This window comes from Antechinus flavipes, chromosome 4 (assembly GCF_016432865.1).
Source record: "Antechinus flavipes isolate AdamAnt ecotype Samford, QLD, Australia chromosome 4, AdamAnt_v2, whole genome shotgun sequence".
NCBI lineage: Eukaryota > Metazoa > Chordata > Mammalia > Dasyuromorphia > Dasyuridae > Antechinus > Antechinus flavipes.
In genome coordinates this window covers 281,872,530-281,897,178 of record NC_067401.1, presented here as the reverse complement: position 1 = coordinate 281,897,178, position 24,649 = coordinate 281,872,530, and the positions used below count along the sequence as shown (strand labels likewise).

The 24,649-nt window shown below is 32.1% G+C and overlaps 1 protein-coding gene across 2 annotated transcripts in view; it reads left to right on the top strand.

Moving 5' to 3' along the window:
* BVES (blood vessel epicardial substance) overlaps window positions 1-24,649 on the top strand; it is a 68,689-nt gene that overhangs the window by 16,731 nt on the left and 27,309 nt on the right. The window contains exons 5-9 of one of the 2 annotated variants that reach the window (XM_051997457.1): window positions 4,683-4,870; window positions 5,572-5,680; window positions 20,205-20,372; window positions 22,279-22,420; window positions 22,992-23,102. In XM_051997457.1, coding sequence (XP_051853417.1) covers window positions 4,683-4,870; window positions 5,572-5,680; window positions 20,205-20,372; window positions 22,279-22,420; window positions 22,992-23,008 — 624 coding nt within the window. In that variant the 3' untranslated portion in view covers window positions 23,009-23,102. Of the gene's footprint in view, window positions 1-4,682; window positions 4,871-5,571; window positions 5,681-20,204; window positions 20,373-22,278; window positions 22,421-22,991; window positions 23,103-24,649 lie in introns of those variants that run through there. The other variant, XM_051997456.1, reaches the window with a different exon arrangement.

Sequence of the window (24,649 nt, the reverse complement as noted above, 5' to 3'; positions counted from 1 at the left end):
GAAAAGATATACTTGAATCTAAAAGAGCAGAACACTTAAGGCTAATTGCCTACTCAATGTGAGATAATGATTCTATAAACATATACTTAGCTGATATGGTGATGTGATGGCTCTCCTCATGATTGGCGATTGCTGAATGTGTTGTGGTGAGGTAATCAGAGGCAAGGATTGGAAGGCTGAGGGAGAGGGTCAGAGTCTTTCTGCTGTAGCACACTCAGGAGAGAAAACTTGAGGCTTCAGACTCAAGAGTCCAGTATTCATCTTTGATGAGCCCCATGGCAACTTGCCTGCCTCCTTCACTTCTCCTTCTAAAGACCAAGGATTTTGACTGATCCTGACTCTGACTAATCCTGAGGCCCTCCAGAAAGCTAGCCCGGACATTATAGAACATAAATTTTCTTGGGTCCCTGTATATTTCTAATATTTTCAATTCTTCTAAAATCAGATCAAAGCATAGTATTTTCACCTTTTGTTTTTTGTTTGTTTTTTTCTTTCTCATGTTTTTCCCCTTTTGACCTGATTTTTCTTGTATAACATGACAAATATGGAAATATGTTTAAAAAGATTGCACCTATTTAACCTAAATAAGATTACGTGCTGTATTGGGGAGTGGAAAGATAAGGGAGGGAGAAAGAAAAAAAAAATTTAGAACACAAAGACTTAAAAAAATGAATGTCTAAAACTATCTTCTAAAATCAGATTTCTCTATTACCTTTTTTTAAATAACTTTTTTTCATAAATCACCAAGTGTTAAATTTTATTAAGACTATTATTATTAAAAATTATGTATCTCAGAAGAATTTCTTTGAGAACTGAAAAAGCAATCTGGTAGAAATTAGATTTAGAGTAACATAACTTTTATGATAACAAGCTAAAATAATGTCCATATGACTTAAATATTAAAGATTATTCCATAAAAAAGGCAGAAGAAAACCAGATCAGATTTTCATAGCTTTGGCTAGGGAAACAGTTCTTTTTTTTTTTTCTTCAATAGGTATTTTATTTTCTAAATACATGTAAAGATAGTTTTCAACATTCATTTTTTTCTTTTTTAATAGAATTTTGTTTTTTCCAAATATATGCAAAGATAGTTTTAGACATTCATTTTTTTAAGTCTTTGTGTTCTAAATTTTTTTTTTCTTTCTCCCTCCCTTATCTTTCCACTCCCCAATACAGCACGTAATCTTATTTAGGTTAAATAGGTGCAATCTTTTTAAACATATTTCCATATTTGTCATGTTATACAAGAAAAATCAGGTCAAAAGGGGAAAAACATGAGAAAGAAAAAACAAACAAAAAACAAAAGGTGAAAATACTATGCTTTGATCTATATTCAATTTTCATAGTTCTCTCTCTGGATGCGATTGGCATTTTCTATCCCAACTCTATTGCAATTGCCTTGAATTATTTGTATTGTTGAGAAGAGCCAAGTCTATCACAGTTGATCATCATGTCACACATAATTTTGTTTCAACATTCATTTTTTGTAAGACTAGTCAATAATTTCATGCTTAATTTATGGAATCTTTTTTCATAAAAGCAATTCTAATTATAAGGCAACATTTCATAAATAATACATAAAATTTATATATAAAAATTTAGCTATTTCTATGCATAAATTTTAGTCATTTTAGTTATCCTGTGACTTGTTGTAAAAGTATCAGTTTTAACATCTTCTTTATTATGAATTAGCTTGTTTTTAATTTTTGTTGATGGCAGTACATGATGCTATACAAATACATGATGCTAAAAACATAATGGAAAAAAAGTTATCATTTCATCATAACTGTGGCTGATATTGCTTGTTCTATACCTAGCACAATGGAAAGTTGGGCATAGAATACTTTAAAGAAACTCACATTCTTCTTGGAAAGACCAAGACTTACCCAAACAGTGCAGAGAGAACACAAAATGACAACATAACCTAAAGTGCTAAATTATGAGTTACAGGCACTAGTGCAATAGAAATTTAAACAGGGAAAGGTGAATTAAATGGGAACTGGCTTCATAGAGAAACATTCTCTGACGATACCAACTTTAACAGGGGCTTGAAGGATGACTAGGCCATGGCTGCAAGAGGTATCTGGTCCATAGCTTAAAGTTTGTAAGAGAGCATTAGGAAGTAATTTCCTTAGAATCTCATAGCCAGTGTGTTTCAAAAACAGGCTGACTCTTTCTCCACTCTCCCAAGCTGTCATTATCTTAAAGATAATGCTCAGAACAATTAAGGGGAAATGCCTATGGAAAATGTGACTAGTATCTCTGAGATGGGTTAATCTTGAATTATTTTTAGTGAACCAAAGTCCATTTCCCATAGGATGCTCAAGAGCTCCCAGAGCCATGATATTCAGGAACCCTTTAGCTGAACTAGAAACAATGCTACTATTCAAAAACATTAACTAGATTTCATATTTATACATGTGATTTTTAATCTTAGAAATATTTGGTTTTGTGGGCATTTAGAATACTGCCTCCTCATTAAAGTAGAATTTAGAAAAGCAAACATTTAGAATAATTCCTCAAGAACTTTCAATACATTCATGACTCCATAAGCTCTTGGGTGTTCATAAGAGGTATTGCATTAAGCCCTAAAATTGAGCACAATTTGTACTGTCATTTTCCATTGTCCTCATCGGTAATTGGATTCCAGAATGCTCAGTCACTTCCCAGAAAGGAAGAGTAGCTCAGGTCAGAGAATAATCAAACATTACACATGTTTAAATTGGGGAATGTGGTTTAGGGGAGGCTGTTTTTCAATGATCAGTATTTATAAGTATTATTGTATGTACTTCTATGTGCTAAGCCCTGCTAATAATGTAATATTTATTTATTTATTTAATTATTCCCCTTCCTGCTAATAATGAAGGGGAATTCTAAATAAATAAATAAATATTACAGATTGACATTACCCACATACATTATACATATATACATTATTATATATACACACATATTACAATAATATTGTAACAAAATTAATTATAATAATATATCATAATTTTATTATATAACATGCTATTTTGTAATATATAATGATGAATAATTATTATAATTAATTGCATAATCAATTCTATGTTTATATCCTATATAACATATGATTAGTATATTAACATATAATATAAATATATTAATCTGTGATCCAGAGATCACATATCTTTATATCACATAAAATGCTAAATTTATTATGCTATGCTATATGACATTATGTCATATTATAATTATATTTCACACCATGATAGCCTATGAAATATACTCACAAGTGATGAAAACAAAAAAGATACATAAATGACAAGTAGTAAGTAATGGTGGATAAGGAATTGCCCTCAAAGCAAAAAAGACTTGCTTTAAATTTTTTGGTCTCAGAAGCTCTTTATATTCTTGAAAAATTATTGAGGATCCTCCAAAGAGATTTTTTTTAATGTGAATTATACTTACTGACATTTACCATGTTAAAAATTAAAGCTGGTAATTTAAAAAAATATTAAGTCTCTTTAAAATAATGATAATAAACCCATAATATGTCAATATAAATTTTTTTGTGTGTGAAAATCACTATAGTTTCCAAAACAAAAAAGTGAGAAGAATAGCTTTGTTTTACACATTTTTGAAAATTTCATTAATGTCTGTCTTAATAGAAAACAGCTAGATCCTCATATCTACTTCTGCTTTCAATCTGTGTGATTTGTGGTTTGGGTTGAGGGCTTAATGCAACAGCTCTTATGTACACCCAAGAGCTTATAGGGTCATGCATGTACTGAAAGTTCTTGAGGATTTATTCTAAATGTTTGCTTTTCTGAATTCTACTTTAATGAGGAGGCAGTATTATAAATGCCCACAAAAACAAATATTTCTAAGATTAAGAATCACATGTATAAATATGAAATCTAGTTGATGCTTTTGAAGAGTAGCATTGTTTCTAGTTCAGCTAAAGAAAATCTGACCTCATGCAGATAAATAGTTGGGAGAGGGAAGAGTAATTTAATAAGTAAATAATGTTTTGGTATTATTATGAGAATAGTTTTGATCTCAGGGATGTCTCAGGACCCTATAGACTATACTTAGTAAACTGCTACATATTTTCTGATAGTGACTGTTTTGTGGACTATTTCTAATCCTGATGCAGTATATAAAAATGAACATGTTTTATTTTGTTTTGTTTTGTTTCAATACTCAAAAGAGTATTCCAATCATGGCAAGTTTCAGCATTTATTTATAGAAATAAGAAAGGTAGCTATACTATATTATGACAACAGGTCATATATTACAACAAAAAATTCAGTCATTTCACAATCCATAAGAAAAAAATTATGAAAAAGTTATGAAATTATTTATTTACACTTCAATTTCAGGGAAAATACAGTTACAGTATTAGTTGTTTTACTTAATTTTTTTCTATTTTTATTACAAAGAAGATTTTGATTCCGGGCCAAGGTGTTATTAGAAGGAGGGGGTTGTAATATCCAGAAATGAATTTGTAAAAACAAAAGACAACAATAAATGCTATTTTAAAAAAAATGAATATAAAACACAAATCAGCATTGTCACTTTTTCTCTCCACAAGCCATATATTAGTGCAAGATTCATAATATAAATTAAAAATATGCTTACCCATTAAGAAGAGATAAATCTTTTATGTTTACTGAATCAACCCTTTCAGCTAATCCTTATTCTTTGTATTCCAGATAAAGATCGAAAAGGAACTTACTGGTGTATACCGGCGAATGTTTGAACCATTACGTGTACCCCCGGAATTGTTCAAAAGATTAACTGGACAGTTTTGCAATATTCAGACCCTAAAAAAAGGCCAGACCTATGCTGCAGAGGATAAAACATCTGTTGATGACCGTCTGAGTATTTTATTAAAGGGAAAGTAGGTGTTATATGAAAATTGAGACTTCTCTTTTAGATAGCAGTAAAATAATTGATTATAATCACTGAATTCATTTTGATATTACTGGTGGAGATTATTTGAATTTACCTCTGCACACCTTGCTGAATTCACATAATTCTCAATTGTTTATGAAATAGTTATTTCTCCATCCACATTTTTTTTCCTTTTAGAGGGTTAGAATTATAGTTTGCCATAAGGCATAATAATAAAATTAGAATAAGAAATAAAAACTCTTCTTAAAGTTTTGATATAATGTTTTAAGTCTTATCTTTGGGGGGGGAGGTAGAAGCATATTTGGTTGTCTTATTCTTCAGTGATTTCCAGAAATATAATTTTGAAGAATGAGGCCAGACATTATAGGATTAAAATTATTGTTTCAAAACAACTATAACTTGAGATATCATAGCATAAACAATGAATTCTGTTTTAGAGAGAGATGCTCTATACTCCAGAAAGTGATATCAAGAAAGTTCATTGAATAAATATTTGCCTAGAGATTGAATGAGAGCACTCAGAATAAGAGCATTTATTGTCAGTCTTCAAAAACAAAACAACCTCAAAAAATAATCTCAAAACACCAGAAAATAATAAGGATATTAAATATGTTTAGATTAAGTTCATATTATCATTTGTTGCCAAAATGCTATGTACATGTTATTAACAAATATTTTTATCATCAGAATGAAGGTCTCCTATCGAGGACATTTTCTGCATAATATTTACCCCTGTGCCTTTATAGATTCACCTGAATTTCGATCAACTCAGATGAACCGTGGTGAAAAATTTCAGGTATGGTTCAGTGTGATTTATAATAACTAGTTATAGGTCAAAGAAAACTGCAGAACAGTCTCATGACTCCACAAAAATCAAATAGATAGTCATAAGTAATGCTAGTATGAATAATCAATGTATGACATCCATGACATGAGTACAGAGTTCATTTAAAATCAATGACTTTCACTTACAGATAAAACTACAAATTGTCTTGGTTCTATAGAACTTAATGGAACCTTGAATTTCCTTATTATAGAGGAGAAATTAATTAACTTTTCTTATACTTAATGAACACATTTGAGAATGAGTTTCTTAAAGTGGTGATAATTTATAAGTGAACAAATCACTTTGGTTAATTTCTTTTTTGTCCTCAGAAAGGAATAACTACCTAATTACCTGACACTCTCTTCTTTTTTTATGTAAAGAAAAAAAATGCTGGTCTCTTTTTACTAGTAACCATTATTTCATTAATGCTACAAAGATAGTGAAGGAAGTTTGTTTGTTTTTTTCCTTAGTTGCTGTTTTCCTCACTTCTTGGCCAAGCAATAACATTGATTCATTCATATTTGAAAAGATCTGTGATTTCATCAGTGTGGGTACCCTTTCCATCTTATCATCTTGCAACAAAAAGCTGTGAAGTATGAAATTTACAAATGGCTAAGTTATGAGAGGGCTGAGTACTATGGAAAATATGGATCTTGAAATATGGATAAAACAGTAGAACAGAACAGGCTGGCATAATTCTTTATGTAGAGGTAACTAGAAAAAAGAGGTCAAGTAATAATAGGTCTTGGTGAAATTTCATATTTTAGAACTTTACAAAAAAAAGTTTTTGAGGAAGGCAAAGGTTCAGAACTATCAAGTCTTTGCTAAAGTCTCACCTTAGTACCAGTCTCTGAAATTATCCCCAGTTTATCCTCTACAAATCTTATTTGTACATTGTTGTTTGCACATTATCTTTCCTGTTAGACTGTGATTTCCTTGAGAATGGAGACTGACATTGTCTTTCTTTGCATCCCTATCATTTAACATAGTGCCTGCCACAGAGTAGGTCCTAAATAAAGGTCCGACCCTTCCTGATAGCAATACTTAACATTAATATGTTTAAAACTGCTACTTCATCTACTCTCTCAAAGTATTTTTTCCCATTAGCTTAGGCTATTTCTTCCTGGAAATTCAGTTAAAGAGATTTGATTCTTAAGATAGAATGGCTTCCTAAAAGATAGTAGTCTTGGCTTTTCCAGAGGCTTTGCTCATCATATCTCTGTAGAAAGTGCTTGGAGGGCTATTTCTCAGTGAATAAATGGATTATTATTGATGAGGATGGGTAGTGGTGTTTATAGAAAAAGAACCTTTGATATTTGCAAAATGCTTATTATAATTTACTATCTCATTTAATCTTTGAAATAACCCTACTAGATAGGAACTATTATTTCCACTTTATAGATATGGAAGTTGTAGTTCTGAGAAGTTAAGTCACTTTATAACTAATAAATGTATAATTTAGAAGTCAAATTTTGGGCTTCTTGACTTCCAATCCAGATCTTCATCCAATTTGCCATGTCTAAGAATTCTGTAATTAGAAAAAGGAATGGCTAATGTTAAGACCATGAGAGATATTAGTTTTGTTGTGTCAAAAATTATATTATTGGCAAAACTCAAGAATAAAAATAGTCCTCAAATCTCTTTGTCATTTGCCAGCTAGTCCATAGATGGCCAAGACTGTACTTGTAGCCAGCTCTCTATTATCTGTGCCAATGAAGGATGATTGAAATCCATGGATAATAGTTCTTTTCTCTTCCATTTTAGCCATAAATTGTAACCTTTCTCCCAGAGAATATTGAATGAGTGTTTAATAACAAGTCGGATAATTGAATGTTTGCATTGTTATTTTTTCTTATTTTTTTAATTAGTGTAATATAGAGGTAAGGCATTAGAACAGAATTCCTAGGTTTAGATTTTGCTGTATTGTTTGTCTGCTCATAGGCCTCTTCTCTTCAAAATGAGGTTAACAATTCTTTCCTTTCCCACCTTTTAAGGTTCCTTAAAAAGAAAATACTTTGTTATTTTAAAGCAGTTAGATGGTGTATTAATATTGTGTTGGACTTAAGAATCAGAAAAACCTGAGTTTGAATCCTGCCTAAGACATTTACTAGCAGTGTGACTATGATCAAGTCTAATCAACCCCTTTCAGCCTCAGTTTTGTTATCTGCAAAACAGGAATAATCCTGGAACTTTCATAACAGAGTTGTGATGAGACTGAAAAGAAATAATATATGCAAGCATTGTAAACCATAAAGTACTCTTAAAATTAGCTTTATTAAATTTAATTTAAAATTAAATTTTAAAGAATCATGGAAATGTAAAAGATGTCTTTGTTGTCATAAAGAAAAAAGAGAAATTGAACAAATATTAAGGCTAGGGGGAGGGGAAGGTCAAATAGATGGAATGATTGCCCCTTAGCCTGTAGCAGAGAATACGATTTAAGATGGCACTGCCAGAAGTGCTATTTGTAATACTTATGAGCTGTGTGTGTGTGTGTGTGTGTGTGTGTGTGTGTGTGTGTAACTGAGCAGTCTGATAACTTGGCTTTCTGTTCTATCTCTTTCCATGGAGCACATATAATTTGTTAGGTAACTGCTTCCTAAAGTCACCAACAGGAGAGCTCTAATCTCTTTGGGCTATGGTCTGTCTGGCAATGGAACTGTTTTTTTATGTAAATTGAGGTTTCTATAAAACTTTATATAAAAACTGCCTCCCTGCTGTTGTTTTCTAGCAAAATCAACAGCTTGTTCTGTGGCCTGAAGGCTTGGAAACCAAAGCTTTTTTGGCCCAAAGAGAGGTGGGGAAGGGGGGAAATTCTAGAAGAATGGATTTTTCCAGGGATAACAGCTTGCCTACTTCTGTTCCGTATTTGCCAAAAATTCAAACCCAGAGGAGAACTGGCCTGGCTGATTTCACAGGCTGTCAAACTGGTAGGAAGTGGGTGAACTCTTAAGTTTTAACCAGGACTCATATAAAACAGGATCTTAATTTACAAAGGCAAAACTTCAAATTATGCAGTAAAGTAATTCCATCTGTCACTGGCCAGTTTCCAACCTTATACTTTTAGTACCTAGTATACTGTTCCAAGTACCCTATGGGAATTCAATAAGTATTAAGAGAATGAATAAACCTTTTTCTCAGGACACATTCCCTTGTTCTTGGTGTACATAATATGGCACCATGCCCAAAAAGATTAGGTAAATTTTCCACAGAATGAAGACAGCCAACACTTCACGACTAAACAGAGTTCCATATTTCCCGTTCTACCATGTTGAGAAATTCCTTCTTTTTTTTTTTGCCCTTTTCATACTAGTATTTTTTATTTGTTTGTCAAATCCACTTTCCTTTTTCAGTGACAAAAAGTCTAAGAACATATGTTTTTCATGGCCAGAAAAACAAATAGGAACTGTTTTTCTCAAAATGTTAAGAATAAAGAAACTGTTGATGTGTGGCCATGAGTGGCTTGAATAAGCTACAGTCTCATTATGTTGGATGGGTTTAGAATCTAAAGTCAGTAGTTGCTACACTGTTTGCCAAGTAATCCCTCCCTTGGGCATGGACCCAGGAGAGGAAGGTTGTGAAGGTTTGCTGTTATTCCAAAACCAAAAGATATCCTTGTGTTTCTAACTTGACACCATTATGAACTATATTTTCTTAGCAGGAACTCAAATACGACATTGAAGAGAGCTCTGCTAATTGGTCTGGAAGCAAATTTAGTCTACTGTAGCTTTGAAAATTCCTGGAATCTATTATAAAACTTTCATGTTTTATAAAAGTCTGTTGTCAGCTAACTGGTGAGACAGCTCTGCTTTTAGATAAAACTGCTCAGTTAGCAGAAATAAACCATTACCCACAAAATTGAATGACCTTAGTTATAATGCTTGTGACTAACCCCATATCGAAACAATCTCATGGGGAAAAATAAGAAATATTTACCTCTCAAACCTTGCAGACATATCTTATAGTAAAATCTCATTTTGAATTCTTCTTAACTCAAAATTTGTTATCAATTAGGGACTGAGCTGAAATATACCTTTATGCCATTTGTGGAAAAGGGATTTTATAAGTAAATTAGTATAGAAGATTTCAAAGAAAATTTTAACTTACCAAAAAGACTTGAGTTTTCAATTATTTTAAAACTAATATTCATATATAAACATAATTTATGAATTATATGTAATTCTTGTCCATTAAACCAATTCTGCTAAGGATTTCTTCTTGGTTATATTTTGTCTCTTTATTTTAGTTATTTAAAAGAATTAAAGTTATATTTCCTTAAGAATTATCCCATACTTAAGACTCTTCCCTATCCAGGCCACTTTTTTTAAACCAATGAGCCAACAGTTCTTTCAATCTGGTTCTATACTCTTAGAACCAAGATGTCTTGCTAATTTTAAGTCTTAGAACTATATAGGACTAGAAGTAAGTTTTAAAAGAATATTTTTTCATATAGTGTATCTAGGATATACTACAACATATTTAACATATATTGGACTGCTTGACATCTAGGGGAGGGGGTGGAGGAAGGGAGGGAAAAAATCAGAACAGAAACGAGTGCAAGGGATAATGTTGTAAAAAAAATTACCCTGACATGGGTTCTGTCAATAAAAAGTTATTATAAAATTTTAAAAATAGAATATTTGTTTCAAATGGATGCATAAAGTTTCTAGTTTTGTCAATTTTTTTCTATTCTTTGATTCTTCAGATTAAGAATAAAGTTATTCTAGATTAGTCTTTCAGACAATGCAGAAAGTAGATATATATATGTATGTACATATGCATCATTACATATAGAAAGCATTTAATAAAAGCTTACTAGATTTAATTCAACTTCCTGTAAATAACAGATATTCTAAAACAAATGAATTGCTTATCTAGTGCAATGGAAAAATTTTCACTCTGAGTTATGGGATTTACAATTTGTAATTTTTCTCTATGAGGGATCTCATTCCTCTGTTGGATATTTCCATTCTTAATAATTTTTTCTTGACATCCAGATTGAACTTGGGCTTTTAAATTTTCAACCCATTGATCATAGTTCTGTCTTCCTGGAGTCAGTCAGAAAGTGTCTGTTCCACTTTCCATGAACCGCTCTTCAAATATTTGAATTTGAATGTCATCACCCCCCAAACTCTTTGTCTTTTCCTAACTAAACTGCTCTATTTGCTTTAATTGCACCTTAGACACATAATCTTGAATACCTCCACCATACTGGTTGATAATCTTAAGAAATATATTAACTTTTTAGGATCCATCTTTTAATGTACCACCTAGAATTAAAAAAAGCTTCTCCAGATATAGTCTAACTAGGGCAGAGTACAGCAATACCATACAGGACTTTAGTCTTAGAGACTATGCCTAACAATATAATCTTGACTCACACTCAGTTTACATACTGCTAAAATCCCTAGACCTTTTTTTCCATACACTCTGCTGTCTACTAGATACTCTTCCATCTTGCACTAACAAAATAGATTTTTTAAAATCCATAATTAATAATTTCTTTAAATTCCTATTAAATTTTTAAAAATAGATTTTCCTCAGTATTTTTATGTCAAGCTCTTTCTGGATCCTGTCTCTTTTAAGTACCATATCAAGTGGCCTTTCCAACTTTGTGGCCATGAGAAATTTAACAGATATGACAAATATGTTTTATTTAAATTATTAGCAGTTCACTCTACCAGAAGGATCAAAAATGGGGGCCTTTCACATTCCCAACTATAGCTCGAACCCAATTAAAATGTGATTAGGAAATATTGAACAAAATAAAAAAATACATAGTTAATTATATACAATACTTATTTGTAGTTTTCTGTGTCAATATGCATTCCACAATGATCCTTAGTGATCCTGTTTCAATTGTAGTTTGATAACACTGTGCTAGCGATCTTCTTGAGAGTGGACATTAAAATATTAATGACTTTTCTTTGGGTTAGATCATTCAACAAATTATGAATCCATTGCTTAGCATGATACCTATCACATAAATCCATCTAACTTTTCTTTTATCTTGCCTACATCTTTCTATCTTTTCCACAAAAATATTGTGAAACTACTAAATGTTTTGCTAAAAATCTAGTTAAAATGTTATTCATAGCATTTCCCTAATACTTTTACAAAAAAAAAAAGTGATTAATTTGGCATGACCTGGTTTTGATGAAACCATATGTATGTATAGTATATAGTATTAAGTACAGTTCTTTTATGCCATTATTGCAGTTAAAAATAAAGTTTAACATGAGTTAAACTTAAGGCAATGGTTTATTATTTTTCAGATATAAATGTATTTTTAAAACTATCTTTGAATCCCCAGTGTAAAAATTCAGAGAGATTGTCCAAATATTAGTTGGTAGGATTTGTTCATGCAATCAGTCAATATTATTAAGCACCTATTAAGAGTCGGACACTGGGGATTTGGAAATAGAAACAAAACTGCCCTGGAATAGGAGGATGCAGTAAGAAAAATGCAAATTTATTTCAGGAGGAGGGCACTAACAATTAGTAGGGATTTGGCAGAGCTTTTATGCAAGAGGTAGTGCTTGAGTTCATTCTGTGGAGAACTCAGATACACTAAGAAATAAACATAATGAGAGACTGATTTCCAGGCACAGGAGAAAAATCAATGCAATAGCATGAAGAGAGAGGACAGAATGTGGTCGTTTAGGGGACACTGAGTATGCCAATTTTTCTTAAAACACAGAATGCATGGAGGGATTGATATAAAAGAGCCTAGAAGGGTTAGTTGGATCTACATTATTCAGGACTTTGAATATCAATAAGGAGGTTTGTAGTTTATAACAGAGGCGATAAGAGAGCCACTGAAACTCTTAGAGCAAAGCTTCTTAAACTGTAGCTAGTGACCCAATGTGGGATCATATAACAATGTAGGGAGTTGCAAAAAATTTGGCAACAATAAATGATTTCTTAATGCAACAACCAAAAATTAATTCAAAATCAAATATGTAACGAATTTAAGGTGTGCCCATGTTGCTCCCGACTTTGCTGCAGCCTTAGTTCTGAACACACAACATGCTTACTTTGTACTGTGCATGCATAAATGCTGCCAGGAAAACCTTGGCTCCAATTGGAGACAGGGTCTTGTAAAAATTTCTTAGGCAAAAATGGGTCATGAATGGAAAAGGTTTAAGAAGCTCTGTACTAGAATAGAAGACTGACTTAGATCTGCATCAGAGTAATATAAATTTGGGCTTTTGTAGAGAAAGGATTGGAGGGGAAAGAGGATTGAGACAGAGAACAATTTAAAAAAGCACATACAGCAGTAAAAATATTTTTTCTTAAAGCCAGTAGATTACTATTTTATTCCTTTTCTCTATGCATATAAACTATATTTTCTAGAATAACTGATGGTGACTTGTAAGAAGGGATGTCTGTCACTTTCTTCAGCCACCCTCCAGCTTTTGTCAAAATAGTGTGACTACAAAATGTCTACAAAATTAACAATTGTTTTATATTTACCTATTCTTCTAATTCTGTAAGTCCTAATGAGATCAGCTTTTCAAACTCCATTCCTTATGCCTCAGGCTCTAGAGATTTTAGTCAGGATAGTTCAACTATCATCTATATTGGTGGTATACAAGAAGTTGATACAAGTTAATCTTATTGTAATTGAATCAATGAATCAATTGAGTCAATTGAATCAATACTATTTATTTGTTTTTTAGCACTTCTTTTATCTTTCTGTTTCTCCAAAACTTGGCACAGTACCTTATTTAGTAGGAATTTAATAAGTGCTTGTTGACTGATTCTATTATGTATTTTTGTATTAATTTGTATATGTGTACTATGATAGCTAATACATCACATGATAGAGTCAAGAGCCTATACAGAAAACCAAGATAGAGAAAAAGGATCTATGTGTACAAATATATTTTCAGTAGTTCTTTTTGTGGTAGTCCCAAATTGGAAACTAAGTTGGTGGTTTTATAAGACATCTGTTGGAAACTGGTTAAACACATTGTAGGATAGAACTGTAATGAAATATTATTGTGCCATAAGAAATGACGAAATGGACAATTTCTGGAGAAATTAGAAAAATCTTTATGAATTGATGCATAGTGAGCAGAGCTAAAATAGTTTATACAATGTTGACAACATTATAGAGAAACATAACTTTGAAAGATTTTAGAATTATCATCAACACAATAAACCACGAATCCAAAAGAATAAAGATGAAATATATCACCCCTTTCTAACAGAGAGATGATGACCTTAAAATAAAGAAATAAACATTTTCAGATATGGTTAATTCAGAAATTTGCTTTGTTGGACTATGCAGCTATATGTTAAGAGGCTAATTTTTTTTTCTTTTTGCTAAATTGTCAGGGAGGGAGGGAAGAACAGAGAATAAGTTAATTTAAAAAAAATTTTTTATTTAAAAATAAAAATAATAAACTATATAAAAACTAAAGGATCTTGACAAGTCAAAGCATTTGGCTGAATCCAATAAAATGAAATTAAATTTGAATAAATCTAAAATGTTATACTTAGAAACAAAAAAATTAACTTTATAGGTCTAAGACTAGAAAAAATGCTTAGAAAGTAGCATCCTCCTCAACAAGTTCTGATACATAAATTCAGTTAAATTTCAGACAAGTTAAGATCTTGGTCTTTTGGCAAATATTTATTATGAATGCTAAAATAGAAGATGATCAAGTGTCCTGTGAAATTCTTCTTGTCACAATTAAACTAATTCTGCTAAATGCATTATTTTTTTTATTTTCTGGTTTTGTTCTCATAAATGTAAAATTTTAATATAAGTAAGTTCTTTCAATAATATGTTTATTTATATAAGAATTTAGAATATCAAGAAAAAATGATAAATGAAAATGAAAAAGATGGGGAAGAATGTTGTTAATGGATTATAAACACATTATGAAGCATCAGTGTGATGTGGGGGCCAAAAAAAGTTAATGAGATCTTGGACTGGATTAAAAGAAACATAGCTTCCGGGAAAAGAGGGACACAGACCTACTGTACTCTGGCTTTGTCAAACCTTATCTGAAGTACTTTCTTCAGTTCTGAATATTACAAAAAGTCAGTGATAAACAGGATAATATCCCTAGAGAGGCAACTAGGTCAATGAAGGACCTTGCATCCATATTATGGAAAGATCAGTGAAGAAGCTTATTATTATTTAGCCTGGAAAAGAAAAGAGTCAAAAAAGACATGATCATTGTCTTCAAATATTTGAAGGAATAGCGAGGAGAAGAAATATTAGAGTTCTTCTATTTGGTCCCAGAGGATGAAATCAGAAGTTATGGGTAGAAGTTGTAGAAGAAAATTTAGGTTTGACATCAGGAAAAAACTTCTAAACAGTTTAAACTGTCCCAAAGTGGAAAGAGATGCTGGAAGTGGTAGTGGTTTCCTCATCTCCAATGAGAAGCTAGTTGACCACTTGTCCTGTGTATTACAATGAGGATTCCTTTCTTGTATGGTTTTGATTAGATAGTTGCTGAGATTCTTCTTGCTCAAACTCTTTGTTTCTGTTCAATGACTTGCATTGATACTACATTGAAGGACAATTGGTGGCATTTTAAAAAGCTGGATCTTTGTTTTAGAGAGAGCCTGGATTCACTGAAATAACTATATACTTTCCCAAGGCCAATAGCCAAAAGGCTATTGACCTACTCTTCTTTTGTCCAACTCACTACCTGTTATCTGTCTTAAGATATATGTCCTCATAGACAAGCTCTTTGAGTAGCCCATCTAGCATTCTTCATTCACTTATTTTTTTCTGTATCAGTAGATACACTGTATTAAATAGTTATAGTTTTCATTCTCTATAGTATTTGGGGCCTTAATATGTGATTGTATCTGAAAACAGAAGAATTTAAAGAACTATAATTGTAGTTGATAAGGAGTATTGGATTTGGTTTCAAGAACAAACCAAATCTAATGCTCCTTATCAACTACAATTATAGTTCTCTAAATTCTTCTGTTTATTAACTCTTACCTCAGGTTTTTCATTTAATTTCTTTGAGCTATAATATCAAGGGGCTGGACATGAACTTTAATTTTTTTCCAGCTCTAAATCTCTGATCCTGTGATTTCTAGAGAATCACTGTTTGTTTGTTTGCTTGTTTTTTTTTTGGGGGGGGAGGTGGAGACAAACTGAAATGAACTTCTCTGTAGCAGTGCCAAACACCTTGATGTCTTCTTCATAAGATTTTATAAATAAGTTTATATTCTAAATTGGCATTGGTCTTGTTTGCTGTATCTCTCAATTTGGCAAGACTGGCTTAAGTGTTTTTTTTTTTTTTTTGTTCTTTTGGTCTCTTTATTATGGTAATTACCAGTTAATTTTTTTTTTTAAAGGTGAGGTTGTAATCTGTGTAGACATTCATCTTTCCATCTAGTTTTTTTGGGCACTAAATATGTTAAATATGTTAGGTGGGAAATTTTTAGTTGAATGACATCTCATTTTTAAAATTTTGATCTTATACTGTAACCTATTCAACATGTAAAAGACTGCTTGCCATCTGGGGGAGGAGGTGTAGGGAGGGAAGGGAAAAATCGGAACAGAAGTGAGTGCAAGGAATAATGTAAAAAATTACCCTGGCATGGGTTCTATCAATAAAAAGTTATTTTAAAAAATAAATAAATAAAATTTTGATCTTCACAAATTAAAAGTCTGACTATATAGGATTATAGGATCACATCTGATTTGAGAATGACTCACTCTGTCAGTAATAAATTTCTTCCTGCCTGCTAAATTATATAAACAGTTTTGTTATTCTGTGCTTTCATTATTTTTCATGTCAAGCACTTGCCAATTCTTTTCTTGAGAAAAAAATATTCATGACATGGAGATGTGAAACTTTTTGATAGACTATATATATCTTTAGCTTCTCATGTGTCTTTGATATCATAGAACCAAAGAACCACATTTCATGGGCTCTTGCCATACCTCTCTTTGCATTGACATTGCCATGTTTCAAAATATTTGTTTATTTAATTTGGAAAGTCTTCTTAATTCTTTGTAGAATTTCTCTAAATTTTTATCCTCCTCAACAAGTTCTGGTACAAGAGTTTCAATTATTTTTCAAAAGATTTTGGTCTTTTGCCAAGTATTTATCATGAGTACTGAAGTATAAGCTGGCCAAATATCCTGTGAAATTTTTGTTGGCATAATTAAACCAACCAAGTTATTTGTCTCTGCAAGGAAAATTTCTGAGCCATCCTTCCATTTAACTGTAGCATCCTGTTTGTTTTCTGATTTCATTCATATGAAAGTGAAAGATTAATATAAATAAGTTCTTCCAATAGCATATCTACTTATTTGTAAAAAACAAAACAAAAAACTTACGTTTAGCTCTTACCTCTTAAGCTAAATTTATGTTTTTAGACAGTCTGAAGACTGCTTGATTCTTAGTACCTTCTATCCTCTTTCCTGTAATTTTGTTAATGTCACTGTAGAAACAAAAGCAGACGACATAAGACTGAGGACCTTTTTTTTTTTCATGGATTGCCACAGCCAAAGAATTTATCACCAAAGAGTCAGCCTAGTTCACGAGCCTCTCCATTTTTAGACACTATATTCCTCCAAATGTATACATCATAGACATTGTCTGTTGCCAGGACTATACCTAAAGATTTTCCAGCTTGCTAGAGATTTTGCATTGCTGAAATAATCCTGAAGAACCAAAGATTGTTCTCATATTGTAAAGAAGCTTCGGAATAGGATTTTAGTGGAAGTTGTGGACATAGATAATATTTAATAGTCCTATGAAATGTTCTTGGCAGGAACAGTGTTAGACAGGAAATGGGTTAAATGGCTATCATTAACTAGCTTTGTGACTTATCCTTTTATTGCACTATCCCTCAACTTACTTATCTTTAAAATGAGTATTTCTCTAAAACACAAATTAGCATTAGAATCAGTGTTAAAATTAGCATGTGGTATTACTAAATAGAGTATACCTAACATCATTTCATAAGTGTAGAAGAAAACGTATGGAAGATCTACAAATACTCTTTAGGTTTGAAGTACTATTATTTTGTCCATTGCAGAATTTTATGGAATCTTAAGTCTTATTATTCTTTTTTTTTTTTTTAATACTATTGATTTCTGCTTTAAGGAGTACTTAAACATATGTTGGTTATTCCTCATTCATTTTTCTTGATTCTCAAGTCAGGGACTTGGGTTCAGTTCCTAAATTTTCTGTGCTCTAGCCCCAGCCACCTCAAACTTGCTTGATTGCTCACCACCTGGGCTGTTTGACTGTTCTCCTAGCTTATATGCAGTGGGAATCACCAACTCTCTTCCTACCAATGAGTAGGACTATTAAAATATATTATCATAACTCCTTAACCTGCCACTATAGCCTCTGCATCCTGCAAGCCCTCTGAATTATCATATGACTTACTGATGATGTTATCCTAAGGAGCTCTGGTTGTTGCCTTGCCCAGATGCTGCATTCTTAGAAATTCCAGATTTCCATTTGTCCTATACCTAAACTTTTCTTTATGTCATTATGTCCTTATTTAAGTATGAGCTTCTTAAGAGCAATAACTAGATTGCTTTCTCTACTTGTATCTACTTGTTTAACAAAGTGCCTAGCACACAGTGAGTACTTAAATTCACTCATTCATCAAATCGCAGCTTTCCTATTTAGTCTCTGACTTTAGACAAATCAACTTATTGGAGCTCAATGAATTTGAGAGATTTGATCACATAAATTCCTAATATCCCTTTTTGTTTTTAAATATTTCACTGGACCTATTATCTCCCTCTTAAAAAGGTTAAGCCTTTTAACTTGCTAAGTATCAATTGTTTAGGAATAGAAGTATCCAGAGAGAAAGGAGAGAAAATTGCTTCATTTTTATTGTTCCATAAAAATCCCAATATTACAAAGAAGCTAGTGATGTGTTTATTTTATGTTGAGGTGGAGGGGAGGGGAGTGTTGCAATTAATAGTAGATAAGTTTGCCTTTCTAAAATTCTTTCAAATCTTTGTGAATAGGATCATACTTGGATGTTTGAAGAAAATCTGTACCAAATTTTCCTTGATTGATGCACATGCTTAATATTGGAAATACTAAATTTTCTTCCTTTTTTTCTATAATTAAGTTTAAAATGAAGGTCTGGGTTTTTTAGCTCCTATCTCCCATTTTGCTAGAGTGATTAGTCCTGATGGATCACTCATAAAGTAGTACTGTTTTGCTGAAGACTAGAGCTAGTTTCTCATCCCTTCTTCCCCATTGCTGCCCCCAGCAAAAGTCACCTCACTAGTCAAACTTTTCCTTTGATAGCCAGACAGTGATATCAAATTAATTAGCACAAGCCCTGTTTGTAGTGGCTAGAAGCTGGAAAATGAAAGGATGTCCATCAGTTGGAGAATGGTTGAGTAAATTGTGGTATATGAACGTTATGGAATATTATTGTTCTGTAAGGAACGACCAGCAGGATGAATACAGAGAGGACTGGCGAGACTTACATGAACTGATGCTGAGTGAAATGAGCAGAACAAGGAGATCATTATATACCTCAACAATGATACTGTTTGAGGATGTATTCTGATGGAAGTGGACCTCTTTGATAAAGAGAGCCTTAATTGATCAAAGATGGACAGAAGCAGCTACACCCAAAGAAAGAACACTGGAAATGAATATAAACTGCTTGCATTTATGTTTTTCCTCCCGGGTTATTTATACCTTCTGAATTCAATTCTCCCTGTGCAACAAGAAAACTGTTTGGTTCTGCACACATATATTGTATCTAGGATATACTGCAACCCATTCAACATGTAAAGGACTCTTGCCATCTGGGGGGAAAGGGTGGAGGGAGGGAGGGGAAAAATCAGAACAGAAATGAATGCAAGGGATAATGCTGTAAAAAATTACCCTGGCATGCATTCTATCAATAAAAAATTATTTAAAAAAAACAAATTAATTAGCACAAAAGCCAGTTACTAGAAATGAAATAATTTGCAAAGCTAACCTAGTTTGTTAATCCAATTTTTGCCCTGAGAAGCTTGTTTCTTTCTTTTTAAACTTTCTTCTGAAGAGTAGCAGCCCATAAATCATCCCTGCACCAGGAATATCAATTCACCACAAGTCTCTGACCAACTGATTAGTCACTTGTGATGTGTGTATTGAACAACCCTGATGTATACCTAGATATCCCGGAAGGCTGCCCCTCCAGTCCCTGGTATTTTGTCCTTGTGCTGTTTGCAAGATATCTCAGATGTTAAAAATGTTATACACATATCTGGAAGATTGTTTTTTATTTAGTTGAGTAATTGTTTTTGAACTGTTTAATATATCTCATTATAATTTTATACACATAACAAGAGACTGTGTATTGTGAATCTGTTTTGAATTAATTGAACTGATTAAATAAATAATTGTTAAAATAATAATTTCTGTAAAATAATCCCATTTCTCCTTTCCTCTAGCATGGTATAGTCACAATTCACATAATCAAATCTGTTCATTCCCTCCCCCCCCCCCCCCAATGCTTGTATTTTTTTCAGGTCACCATTGTTGCAGATGATACTTGTAGATTCTTATGCTGGTCAAGAGAGAGATTAACTTTTTTTCTGGAATCAGAGCCATTCCTTTATGAAATATTTAGATACCTTATTGGAAAGGATATCACAAATAAATTATACTCCTTGAATGACCCCACATTAAATGATAAGGTAAGTCACTGTATTTCAGAGTTAAAAGGTACCTTGGAGGTTCAAACTGTGATCTTTTATGTTTTTTTTTTCTTGTAAACACACACACACACTACAGTTTTATACTTTATGCAATAAAAATTCCCCAAAGGTATCACATCTACACTGATACCTGTAATGGCATGAAGATAACTCTGGGTTCTCAATACCTATCAACTGAAAATAAACTTTGGAAGAATGTACCATGCTGGAAAGGCTTATAATACTGTATATCTGTTGCCTAAGGATCAGCCTGGCCAAGTTCCAAGAGATTCATTATCAGAAGGTTGGCCAAAAAGTGATGAATGTTTTTGTCTATAGCAACTTATTAAATCATTTTCTAAAGCATAAAAGGTTTGCAATCTGCATGGCTAATGGAGAATTTTTTCATAGGTCTTTGGATTAGTAAAGTATGTTCATAAACAATATATATATATATTTCAAATCTTTGTGAATAGGATCATACTTGGATGTTTGAAGAAAATCTGTACCAAAGCATTTTGTAATTATGATATTTGTTGTTAACATTATAAGGTTGGAAAGGCTCATCATTTCCTTCTAAATGAGGACCTCTAACTCGGAAGGACGTAAAGTTACAAGTCACAAGTATCAAAATGGAGGTGTTCCAGTGATTTCTAATATTTCAGTTCAGAGAGTTTCCAGTCCCTTCCACTTCCCCACCATGAATGTCCATCCACAAGCTTTCTTCCAGAGAGGAGCTTGTCATTATCTTTTTTTTTTTTTTTTTTTTTTTGTCTACACTCATCTTATCCACATCTGTGTAAAGTCTGTAGCTAAGCTTGTGATTATTTCTTTTCATTGGGAAAACTGTTACCTTAGCAACTAAGTCACTAACAATCCATTTCTTCTGTAGGTATTGGTTATCATTGAATTACTTCCGTGCTAAACCCTACAGTTGTACATCCTCTTTAAGTTGTAAAACCAGTTAACTTTCCTTCCACACGTTAAACAATTTCAAACACAATTTGAACACATAAAATAGTTTATATAAAACCAGGGTATTCTTTTAGCATTATAAATAATGATCTCCTTTTTCTGTTTTATGAATTTGGGTTTTCAGAAACTATAATTCTCATGGTAAAGTACATCAAAACTATTTTGAGAACAACTCCCTCCCATGTTTTTGCTCTTCTTAATTTGTTTTGGATTGATGTACAGGTGACTTCATTTGTTTTTACACTATCTCTAATAGTTCTCTCAGTTCTAAATAGTTCTCTTATCTACTCTTGCGTTTTTGTTTTATTCTGGAATATGTGACACACACTATAAACCTACCACCAATGACAATAGAGTAATACAGCCAATATATATTTCATAGATAAATAGTATTGCTGAAAAGTTCATCCATTTCCCAAAGTAAATAGTAAAAAGTAAATACCTTCATATAACATTTCTTTAAAAACATTAGCAATCAACCAGCAAGTATTTATTAAGCATCTTTTGGGGCCAGGTACTGTGCTAGATGCTGGTTATACAAAGATGAAAGTGATTCTCTATTCTTGAGGATTTTAAAATCTAGCTGGGAAAGAGTGTGTGTGTTGTGTGTGTGTGTGTGTCTGTGTGTTGTCCCAAAAATCTTAATGCAGTTTAAAATTTAATACAAATTAAGTTACAATAAATATCGATACATTTTATTCTTCATTATGTGTTTTTATATAACTTGATAAATATTCTAGTACGCTGAAGTGGTAAATTTTGTCAGTAAGTTTGGAGATCTGAAAAGGTAAAGGCTTCCCTTAGAAATGAAGTTAAATTATAATGAAGAAGTTGTTTAAATGCAGGGATAATCTGACTCTCTATTCAAGAATCTCATTTATTGAGTGTACACATTGAGAATGAAGATACATCCAAAATCTTTGCTTTATAGAATGCCAAAAGGTTGGAACGCAAGCCCAGTCTTTGCTCACAGATTTCAGTGATGCAAATGAGAAACAGTATGGCTAGTTCAAGTGACAGTGAAGATGGATTGCAGCACTTCCTTCGGGGGACCTCCACTGCATCTTCTATTCGTAAGTAACCATGTAGAGTGATGAAGTAAATTTATGTCTTGATTTAAAATGGTCCTCCAAAAAATGGCTCATGGTGAAAACATTTAGCAAGAGCAAATGTGAATGAAGAAATGACAAAAGATGGTTAGTTAACTTCTTCATCCAGAGATGGCAAGTATGTAACAGAATGTTATATACTTGTTCTCTTAATTCTGCAAGTAAATAGTGGGTCATTCTTAAATAAGGGAAAAATAAGAAAGAAAACCAGAGCTAATTAATTATTATGATTCTTACATTATACACTAGCTTATATTTAAAGTTTTAATCCATTAAACCACTTAAATTAAGCCAATGTATTTATGCATATGTTCATGGGGATCTAATTTGGTAGTTAATTTCTGTTATTTAATTTGAACTTTTAAAGTAAAACCTCTTATAGATCTAGCTATAGTCATGAAGACAGCTGGATATTTGTATCTTGGCTGTTTGTTTCCTAGTGTGAGCAGCCAGATGTTCATAGGTGGCTTGAAGTTTAACATCCCTGAAGATGAGTGGGAAAAATTAACACCTTTTTGTAAATGATACCTTTCAGACTACTCTAGCTGCTGATGCTACAAGACAATAATTTACCCAGGGAAGACTCGCCTGTGACTAAGATAGCTAAAAGACAATTAATGAACACTAACAACATAATTATATGCTGAAGATCAAAAGCTAAATTATCATTCCTTGCCTTCTGGACTAACATTACTACTACTACTACTATTAGTACTACTACTACTACTACTACTACTACTATCACCACCACCGCCGCCGCCACCACCAACCACTGTTTCTGCTGCCACTGCTGCATTTTGAGAACCATTCAACAAATCCAAAGAAAAATATAAAATCTGTGGATTTCTTATGTTTGCATGTACTGAATAATTTTTATTGATGTTTTAGACTGGATTTTAAACTTCAGTTAACTTTAAACTGCAAAAAACACCTTTATCTCCCAAGCCTAAGTGTTTGTATGTTTTAATCTTATAGCATTTATATGTTATGGATAAATTAAGTCAAAGATTCTAGTTATTAATGAATTCATGGGAAAAAGTTATTTTTAAGGCATATAATTAGTAGAAACCTTCAAAGAGTCTTTAAGGCATGGACAGTATTTGTTGTTGACCAAGAAATTCTATATTTTCTGTTTCACTTAAGATTCAAAATGGTGAACAATTGTCTTTAGGCTTCTTCTAATATAATTTCCAAATAAGTTGACAGATTTTGACCAAATTTGGAATACCTCCTAAAGAATATGATGGTTAGAATTTACTTCATTTTAAGATTGTCTACTATTATGAAACAATACTTGAAAGCAGAATTTTTTAGATAGGTCTATGTGCTAAATGTTTTATGCATTTCATTGAACTTCTACAAAAGTATATTACTGAAATGAATGAAGTCTATAATTCATAAAACTTCTAAAAAGGTAGTATTGAAGTCGAATGTTAAGATCCATTTGGATAAACTTTTCCCGATTGAATAATTTGTTATTCAATATTATTCTATAATTTAATTCTAGATTATCACTGGCTATGTACAGAAAGCAAGCCTCAGAGGATATATAGTTATTTATATGTTATGACCTTTTATTGTAAGAGATTTTTAATAAAGCAAAATAAAAAATTTAAGGAAAAATAGTTTCAACTAATTGGTTCATTTTACCGTACAGTATCTTTTCTCCTGGGAACAGTGACATATATAAGTGAGATTTAAATGGGCTTTACTTGGGTTCTAATTTCTTTCATACCTTTCTAACAAAAATGGTATAGAATGTTTTTTGGAATATGTGGAATTCTACATTTGAACAGATATAACAAAATATTCTATCCCAAATTGTCTGAGATCACATCAACCACATTAGTCTACAAATCCTTCATACTTACTTTACTTTGCTTTGAAGCAAAGTCTTTTAATCAGGAATAAGGTCGGGGTTCTCATCCTGTTCAATCTCCAAGTCATTCCATTGCCATTCAATTAGTTCAAAACAATCAAATGACTCAGGTCTTAAAGGCTCATTCAAGACTGATCTCTTTATTTTACTTTCCTTTCTCTAATATCTCTTGTATTAGTGATAATAGTTGTATAGATTACCTTAAATCTAAATACTGCCTATCTTGTGGCTACTTCTGAAAGAGACAGCATCTCCTAAAAGCAAAGCAATTGATAAAAAAGTATTAGGAGGGCCTTTCTGTCAGTAATGGCAAT